At 40.5% G+C, this 9825-nt stretch overlaps 1 protein-coding gene across 1 annotated transcript; it reads left to right on the forward strand.

Annotated features, from left to right (window-relative positions):
* spg7 (SPG7 matrix AAA peptidase subunit, paraplegin) lies at nucleotides 1–9733 on the forward strand. The gene is made up of 17 exons (XM_086289162.1): nucleotides 1–757; nucleotides 2016–2118; nucleotides 2196–2285; nucleotides 2404–2645; nucleotides 2766–2905; nucleotides 3463–3565; nucleotides 3647–3772; nucleotides 3929–4091; nucleotides 4395–4568; nucleotides 4643–4767; nucleotides 4891–4993; nucleotides 5359–5469; nucleotides 5553–5668; nucleotides 6162–6318; nucleotides 7940–8103; nucleotides 8423–8500; nucleotides 8590–9733. The coding sequence occupies exons 1-17, from the start codon at nucleotides 536–538 to the stop codon at nucleotides 8797–8799; spliced, it is 2427 nt and encodes an 808-aa protein (XP_086145288.1). The 5' UTR covers nucleotides 1–535; the 3' UTR covers nucleotides 8800–9733.
* The last annotated feature ends 92 nt before the right edge of the window (nucleotides 9734–9825 follow it).

Here is a 9825-nt window from a genome sequence, read left to right on the forward strand (position 1 = left end):
GCAGTACATTTGCTAATTTAAACCGTTTACATACATTACACACATTTTTCTTTTTTTAATTCTTTGAAAATTGCGGTTAATTTCGCAACAATAAAGAGGGGGGTAAAGGTAACTGTACTCTCTGATGTGTCGTAAATGTGCTGCTTTAAAGCTGTTTTGCGTAAATCCTGCGCAAACATATGCGCAGCTTGCAGGTCCTTAAAGATCGACAAAGAAAGGTTAAAGTTCAAAGTTCGACTTCCGAGATGCGTTTAACTGTATTATTTAGCATTCTGCACATACTGAACACACAATGTATCTCTAACGAGGATTATTAAATAATGAAATCCGATTTTTTTTTTAAAAATTAAATAGTCTTTGTGAGTTTCTCGCGCCGAAGTAGGTCCCCGCAGGGCTGCCGTCTTTGCCCGGCTGAGCGGTTGAATAACAACGAGCTCGAGCTCCAAACCGAGCTCTAAACCTCCGAGGAGACGGAGACAGCTATGTCGGTGCATTAGCTCCGTTAAATGTTCGCTTTCGACTAACGACAGCCACTATGTCAGCTTTGTTGTTGCAGCAAAGTGCTGGTGTTTGTCGCAAATACAGCAGAGGTTTATTGTGGACGCTGCTGAAGCGAAACTGTTATGTATTGGAGAGCAAGCCATTATCCAGCCGCGGTGTTCAAAATGTCCCATCTAGGTGTGATCACGTGAGGAAGACGCTTCTTACAAAGTCAGAGCGGACTCTTACAGATCAGCAGCAACAGAAACTCATACAGGTAAGAGTGAAGTAACTAATAGGATGAGTGGCCATGGATGGCCACTTCATTCGGAGGAAAGGTGGTTTAAATGACTGACGGTTGTTGATGCCAGACAGGAGTATTTCAGAAAATGCTGTTCTGCAGGGGGGTTTCTTCTTGTTTACCGAGAATGGTCCAAAAAAGAGGAAATATCCGGTGACCTATGGTTCTCTGGATTAAAATGCCTTGTTGATGCGAGAGGTCAGAGGAGAATTCCCAGATTGCTTTGAGCAGAAGAGCATCTCTGAGCAGCTGAACTTTGAAGCAGATGGGCTATAGCAGCAGAAGACCACTCCTGTCAGATAAGAACAGAAAACTGAGTCTAAATTTCACACAGGTTCATCAAAATTGGACAATAGAAGATTGGAAAAACATTGCGTGGTCTGTTGAGTTGATTTCTTCTGTCACATTCAGATGGCATGGCCAGAATTTGGCATAAACAACACGAGAGCATGAATCCATCCTGATCCGTCCATGACTCAGCTGTGTTGCTATCATGTCGATCTGGACCAAAATCTCAGAGAAATTTGTCCAGCACCTTATTGGATCGATGTCACAAAGGATTAAGGCAGGTCTGAGGACGAGGTGTACCTAAAGAAATGGCCAAGAAATATCTTTTTAGCAGAAGGCTCAACATGATTGATTTTTCAACACTTGATCTATAAGTAATTTTATCTCCCAAAACAGTGCTAATAGCTTTTTTGGCATCAACTGAGGTTGATATCTAATAATAAAATAATCAGAAGTATCCATGGCTCTAGTCAAATTTCCTTCTCACATGTCATTCTAACTTCATGTAAGAAAATATTAATCTCTCTGCACTGTTGTTACTGAGATTTACTTCACATATATGGTATAGTTTTATTATAATGATTTAACTTGTTAAATTTGAAAGTGTCAAATATGATCGCCTTAATCACTTGTCTAGCGTGGAAAGAAAAGCGTCTGGAATTTTTCAAGTTTCTTCAAGGAAACTTAAAAAAAGTCCAGAGGCTTTTCTCCTTAGACTATGATGACCTGGATGACTGAGAACCGTCACAGATGCCTTAATAACTTATTTTTATTCTACTCTGGAAAGTCTTCAGTTTGAGATTGTGACATTGTCTGTTGTTTTTCCTTAAGTTGTAAACACATTTGTTGATAATAAATTTACACACTTTTGATTTAACTAGGTTTTCTAGTTCTGATTTTGATTCTGATTTCTTTCCACCTTTTTTCTCCAATATTCCCATAACAGAGTCTTCTCCACAGACCTTTGGGGCCTAGCTTGGTGGGACTTAGAAAAGAGCTAATTAGGAACAACCTGCTCAGGAACCCTGTTGGTTTGGCAAATTTACTCGGTAAATACTTAGTTTACCTTCATAAGTTGTTTAAAAATTCACTTATAGCTGCTTTAAATTAAACTGTTTGATTTCAGGGGCAACAAATCTCTTCAGTACATCTCAGTCTAATCAAAACAAAGATAAAAAGAATGGGCCAAAGGGGAAGACGCCAGAGGAAGATGAAGGTAAGCGATGCATATTTTTTTGCTACTTGATGCAACTGATAAATACCTGCACCACACCTGGTTTCTTTGTCACATCATTTACTTTATTTTATTTTTTATTTTCGGCCTCACCTTTCAGAGGAGAAGAAACGTCGTGAACAGGAGGATCAGATGTACCGGGAACGCCTGCGAACCCTCTTCATCATAGCGCTCATCATGAGCCTGCTGAACTCCATTAACACCAGTGGCGGTAACATCTCTTGGAACGACTTTGTGAACGAGATGCTTGCCAAGGGGGAGGTGTCACGTGTGCAGGTCGTTCCCGAGAGTGACATTGTGGAAATATACCTTCATCCCGGAGCAGTCATCTTCGGAAGGCCTGTATGTTGTACATGATTTTCTGCACACACACACACACACACACACAGTTAACACACTCAAAGTAGTGCAGGAGACCCTCATGCTTAATTCTAATTTCCTGCTACGTCTCATGCTTTGCAGAGGCTGGCGCTTATGTACAGAATGCAGGTTGCCAACATTGACAAGTTCGAGGAGAAGCTGAGAGCTGCCGAGGAGGAGCTGAATATTGACAGCAAGGACAGAATACCAGTGTCCTACAAGCGCACTGGATTTTTTGGGAAGTAAGAAAACAACTCTTATCAGAGCAGACATTCTAAGAAATCGTTTATGAGGTGCCTTCCTAATCTTTTCTGAGGATTAAGAAATAATTCAAGGCACTGCTAAAATCATACAGAGCAGATACGACAACAAAAACAAAATTATGGCTTATTTTGCTTTTCATAAAAACATAAGTTCAGCAGTATTCATTTATTTATTTATTTATTTTCTCCTCATGAGTGCCTGTGTGCCAGAAACATGTTGGGAGTTTTTTGTTGTGAAAATAAATTTTAAATTTAAATTTTATTTTGAAAAGAAAATGCCTTGGAGTTTTTTTTTTCGTTTTTTTTCTTTTTCATATTTTATGCTACGTGTATCCCTGCCAAACAGCACTTCCAGTAGAAGTTGTTTGAATCCAAGAAGCGCTTCTTTTCAAATCCATTTGAACTTCATTATTGTTTCTTAGACTATGGGCGTATGCATGCAATCAATGTGGTCATAAATGTTAATATTTGAACTACAGGTTTGTCGTAATTTCAAGTTAAAAACAGCCTTTTTCCTCCCTCTATTCTTGTTTCAGTGCAGTCTATGCTCTGGGCATGGCTGCGATCGGTGTGGCGATTCTCTGGTATATCTTTCGACTTGCTGGCATGGGTGGCAGAGATGGCGGCTTCAGTGCTTTTGTAAATGAAACACATTTTAGCAAACTGACATCTATGTTGTTTGTTCTGTGGACTAACTCCACATTCCAACTTGCCTAACAGAATCAGCTGAAGATGGCCAAGTTCACCATCGTGGATGGGAAGTCGGGTAAAGGTGTGAGCTTCAAAGATGTGGCAGGCATGCATGAGGCTAAATTGGAAGTAAAGGAATTTGTTGACTACCTCAAGGTAAGAAACGTACTCAAAAGTTAAAATATGTTCATTTTGCACAAGTGAAGCACATTAAATATTTGAGATTTAATTAAGAAAGCCTTGATCAACTGAATCCTCAAACCTCCTCCTCTGCGGCTTAATACTCACAGCACTAGCTTTACCTTTTCATAGAGTCCTGAACGATACCTCCAGCTTGGCGCCAAGGTGCCCAAGGGTGCATTGTTGCTTGGCCCTCCAGGATGTGGGAAGACCCTGCTTGCTAAGGCTGTAGCTACGGAAGCCCAGGTGCCGTTTCTGGCTATGGCTGGCTCTGAGTTTGTGGAGGTCATTGGAGGTATGGACACACAGCATGAGCATCAACATGATGCTAATATTCACTGTGTGAGTTGATGATGTTGTTTATGATCATCATATAGATATAGTATTGGGTTTTACTGTAGTGAAAGCTATCTGATTTACTTGAGCCTGTAAGAGCGAGTGCCCTATTTTTTATATGTATATGCGCTGTAACAGTGATACATAAAAAATCCCAACAATCACATGACCAGCTGTGAACAAGCACTTTGCGACAGTCCCCTTTTTCAGGAGGAAACCTCCAGCAGAACCAGATCATGTACAGCGATGTGTTTGTTTGTAGGCCTGGGTGCTGCTCGGGTCAGGAGTTTATTCAAGGAGGCTCGCACTCGAGCACCCTGCATCGTCTACATCGATGAGATCGATGCTGTGGGAAAGAAGCGCTCCACCAACATGTCAGGTTTCTCCAACACTGAGGAGGAGCAGACTCTCAACCAGCTGCTAGTAGAGATGGATGGTGAGTAAAACATCTAGTTTTAGAGCAGCCCATTCGCGTTTCAGGCAGAATACTAACCTCCTCTTCTTTTGCAGGCATGGGAACAACAGACCATGTCATTGTTCTTGCTTCCACTAACAGAGCAGATATTTTGGATAATGCTCTAATGAGACCAGGCAGACTGGACAGACACATCTTTATAGATCTGCCAACACTGCAGGTATCATTGGGTATCTTCCAAATGGGTATCCTTGTCATTTGTTGCTGAGCATTTAATAACAACTTAACCTTGCTGCTGTGCAGGAGATTTGGATTGGTTTGTTTCATTTCGATTGTTTTCCAGGAGAGGAAGGAGATCTTTGAGCAGCATCTGAAGATCTTGAAGCTGACTCAGCCAGCGAATTTCTACTCCCTGCGTCTGGCAGAGCTCACCCCAGGCTTCAGTGGTACGTGCACATTTATGGTTCTCCTTAGGGATGGGGATCAAGAACCAAAAAACTGTCCAGTCAATCGTAATCATCAAGCTTGTTAGCTTATCTTCTGTGTAGGCTTGCTCAGACAACAAATCAGGAATCAATAAAATAATCAGTATTGGTTTAATAAGTAGACTCCCTCTTGGCATTGGTATCATTTAAAGAGCATCATTCCTAGTCCTAACTGAAGTCTATGAACATCTTTGGGCATACTAAAGTACTGGTCTATCTGCCTCCATGAAGAAAGAGAAGTTCTAAATCAAAAAGGATAAAACATCTCAACACTGCTGATGTTGAAGTGTTATTCTAACGTTTGTTATCTCATGGTGTCTCTGCAGGTGCAGACATTGCAAACATTTGTAACGAAGCTGCTCTGCATGCTGCCAGAGAAGGGTACAAATCCATCGATACCTTTAACTTTGAGTATGCGGTGGAGAGAGTTATAGCAGGTACAATAATGCACACGCTAAGTTCTGGGAAATAAATATTTCTCATGTGTCGGTGGCAAAATCTGACAAATGTGTGTCATCAGGAAGCGTAAAGAAGAGTAAGATCCTGTCTAAAGAGGAGCAGAGGGTCATTGCCTTCCATGAGTCTGGACATGCCTTAGTGGGATGGCTCCTTGAGCACACAGAAGCAGTTATGAAGGTACTTGAAATGTGATGCATTCTATATAAGTAAATCTTTCCAGATCTAATTGTCATGTTTAGCTTTAATCAGATAAGTCCAAAGTGTTCCACAGAGCGTGTTGAGAGTAGGGTTTCATTTCAGAGGAGCACTTGTTTCTCCACTTCACCACTGATAAGTGTTTTGGCAGTTTATACAGATGCCTGGATTATTCATAATCCTGGGTCTCTCTTCAGTTGCTCCTTTTCTGCCTCATACCATTTGCTGTATTAGACTTTCACACATCTGTGTATAAAAACCCAAATGGATATGCCGCATGTCCCACACAAGACACAACTATGAACAAGGACTGTGGAGGTTATATGTTGATCTAGAAAAGCATACAGTTTAATAGGCTATGATACAAATGTAAATACTCTAAAAAGGCAACAGTGCAATTGGTTAACCCTTAATCTGTACAATTCACCTTTTTATAAACCTTTCATAAACTGACAGATCATGTGATGTGTTTCAGGTTTCCATTGCTCCACGTACAAACGCAGCTCTAGGATTTGCCCAGATCTTACCCCGTGACCAGTATCTCTTCACCAAGGAGCAGCTGTTTGAGCGGATGTGTATGGCTCTAGGAGGAAGAGCTGCTGAAGCAATCACCTTTAACAAGGTTACTACAGGTACCCTGCAACTAATCTTCACACGAATCAGCTGCAATGTTAAAACCACCTGCTTGATATCGTTAAGGTTCTCTTTTTCTGACACTAAACCAGCTCTGGCCTGTTGGAGCTTACAGTCAGGCCTTCTTTGCAGGTGTCCTGTGGGGTCTGCTCCAGGGTAATTTTAGAGGATCTTTTGGGTCTTGTGGGAGGCTAACCCAGCTATCATAGGCTACGTTCACACTGCAGGTCTTAATGCTCAATTCCGATTTTTTGATCAAATCCGATTTTTTTTGGTCTGCTCGTTCACACTACAAATAAAATGCGACAGCAAACGCGCTGTAGTGTGAACGCTTTCAAATTCAAATTCAAATTTTATTTGTCACGTACACAGTCATACACAGTACGATATGTAGTGAAATGCTTGGACAACTGCTCGTGACCTAAAGAGAACAAAAAAGGAAAAGGCTATGAATAAGATAGGAAATAAATATGAAAAATTAAAAAGGGTAAATTTAACTAGGAAGGAATAAAATATAAAGCGGCCCGCATGCGCAAAAGAAGACGTCACACACAACGCGCTCTGTTTAGACCCAGACCAAACAGTATTGTTTGACTGATGGCCCTTAATATAAAGACTTCGGACTTTACATTTCCCAATTTTTGCTTTAAGTTATTTTGTTATTCACATAATAATGTAAATAACCTAATAATGATCCTTATTGCTGTTTTAGAGGAGCGGTGCTTCAAAGGGTAGTTGCAGATTTCTGTCAGAATCTGCAGATTATACAGTACAAATAAAATGTTCACATTTCTCCAACGTTGTCTTCCCAACAGTTTCACTGACATCTACACTGGATGGCCAGGAAGCGTTCGCGATGTCTTCTCTGGAGCTGATAATTGGCGTCTGTCTTGTTTCAGTGACGTAAAAGACGGATTTAATGCGACATGACCGATCAAACAGCAGTCGCTTTCTGAAACATCAGACATGTATCGGATTCAGTACCACATACGAAAGTGACCCAGATCGGATTTGAAAATATCGGATTTGTGCCGTTCACACTGTCACACCATGATCGCATATGGGTCGCATAGGGTCAAAAAAAATTAGATTTGATGCGCTTTCGCCTGCAGTGTGAACGTAGCCATAGGGTGAAACTGGTTGGCACTCTGTTGTAGGATCTGTGTTTCAAGGTTGTTCCTGTACACCTGGATATTCTTACCAAGCAGTTTTTGTGGTGTAGAGAGGTCCATCGTCCTCCTGGAGTAGACTGTTATCATCAGGGGGAAATGTTGCTATTGGTGTTTAGTGTGATTAGTCTCCAACTGTGACAAACTAACACACAGAAGAAAGCCAGGATCCAAGGTCAGAGAGCAAATTGTTACATTAACATGACTGATGATTTACACCCATGTTTATGGTTTCTATTTCCTGTAATCACAACCTACCAGTGAACACTTCTCTTTTTTTTTTGGTCATACTGCTTACTTTAAATACATTTTCTATTATCAGTCAAATATCTAATTGCTGGGCAGCCAAATAAATATTCTCCCTTTTGGCAAGTTTGGTTAAACCTGAAAGATGTGGGAGTGGGCTTTAATTAAATTTAAACATTAAGCGTCTTTTTTTCTGTGTCCCCAGGAGCTCAAGATGACTTGCGCAAGGTGACACGTGTGGCGTACTCCATGGTGAAGCAGTACGGCATGTGCGACAGTGTCGGGCAGGTCTCGTTCCCAGAAACAGAAGAGCAAGGTGCCATTGGGCGCCGTCCTTTCAGCCAGGGCCTGCAGCAGCAGATGGACCATGTGGGTTCAAAAATCGGATTAGTCCTCTGTTCTCAGATTAGCACTGTGAATGTTGAAGTAATAAGCTAATATTATTATGCTAAAGTATACATTTGTAGCTCTTGCAGCTGTTAGAGTATGTACGGGACATTTTCTGAAGGTTTGGACGCTTTGCTACAAGCATCCTATTAAAAATAATATTTTTTTTATAATCATAATATTTCTCAGTTTTAATGTTATTTGTATTCATTCAAATGTAATCTTAAAAGCAGTTGCAAATCATTGACATTTGTTTTAAAAGTGAATTGGTAAATTTGAATACATCTTTCTGTATTTGCAGGAGGCTAAGATAATGATAGCTCGTGCATACAGACAAACGGAGAAGCTGCTCCTGGACAACAGAGACAAACTAACACTGGTCGGTTGTTTTCTTCTTTATGCGTTTTAATCATGTGAGGCCAATTCTTCTGTATTGCCTTTAAAAACTCGCTGGGTCTGTCTTTCCAGTTGGCCAATGCGCTGCTTGAGCGTGAAGTCGTGAACTACGATGACATTGAAGCCTTGCTGGGTCCACCACCCCATGGGCCCAAGAAGATGATCCTCCCACAGAGCTGGGTGGAGGCAGAGAGGGACAAACAAGACACAGGAGAAGACGAGCCTCAGCCGCCTCCACCCCACAAGCAGACAGACGAGGACATGAACCCTCAGCTGGTGTGATCTTCGAAATGTACAGCGTATTTAGTCCCTTCTTTAGTGCTTTATATTTCTAACAGTGAAAGTTTATAAAAAACTCTGCAGTCCGTGCAAACTTTCGTGCAAATGAACATTTGCAGTTGTCTCCACTTAGCTAATGTGTGTGATAATCTGCAACTTTCAGAATGAATATTTTTGGGGAATTCCATCATTTCTCTCGTGTGCTTGCTGCCGAGACATATGATTATGCAATGGTGACAATAAAAACAAGTGTTTTTAAACAGGTTTACAAACAAATACAAGTGCTAACAGTTGAGAAAAAGCCTCTGAACAGTATTTACTTTGTGCACTTAGCAGGTTTATGCCAACATAGGTGTTGATGGCTCCAGTAGATGTGATCTTTTTAATTTAAAAAATATAATAAATCATTTTCAGGGTTAGCTTCAGATATTTCTTTGGAAAATCTGTGTTATTTTAGATGGCAGAAGTGAAGCTGCTTGAGCATTTGTAACTGGAGTTTTTCTTTACTGAAATAATCTGTACTGTTAGGTCACATGCACAAAATATATTGGCACTGATGTTTGTGACTGGGGTTTTAAAAACTCATCAAGGTGTGCATTAGTCTGTAGTGAGCTGCAGTTAGACCGCTTAGACCTGAAACAGAGGCGGTGAGGAATAACTGTTCTGAGGAAACCACATTCTGCATTTTGTAAAACACCTTTAAAGCTGAGATTTCAAAATGTATGTCATGCTGGTGATGAAGCAGCAGATTTTCCACCACACACTTTGGTCTTTCTCTCATCTTGAATCAGTAATTAAGTAGGAACAGATTAGAAGGTGTTTCTTTTTTGAGAAACGATGTTTGTCAGGGACTGCACGTTGGTTTTATTGCTAGAAGTGAATATAAAGCTCCAAAGAATGGTTTTGCCAAATATTTAAATAAAGTTTTATTTAAACATTGTGTTGTTCTTTGTGGAACATCTAATATTAATGGTATGTATTGATGATGATAATGATAATAATAATAATGATGATAATAATGACAAGAAA

Source organism: Aulonocara sp. 'chitande type north' Nkhata Bay, linkage group LG1 (genome assembly GCF_057382095.1).
Source record: "Aulonocara sp. 'chitande type north' Nkhata Bay isolate Kocher_YH1m ecotype deep benthic linkage group LG1, A_spYH_male_GT1.1, whole genome shotgun sequence".
In the NCBI taxonomy this organism is placed as follows: Eukaryota; Metazoa; Chordata; class Actinopteri; order Cichliformes; family Cichlidae; genus Aulonocara; species Aulonocara sp. 'chitande type north' Nkhata Bay.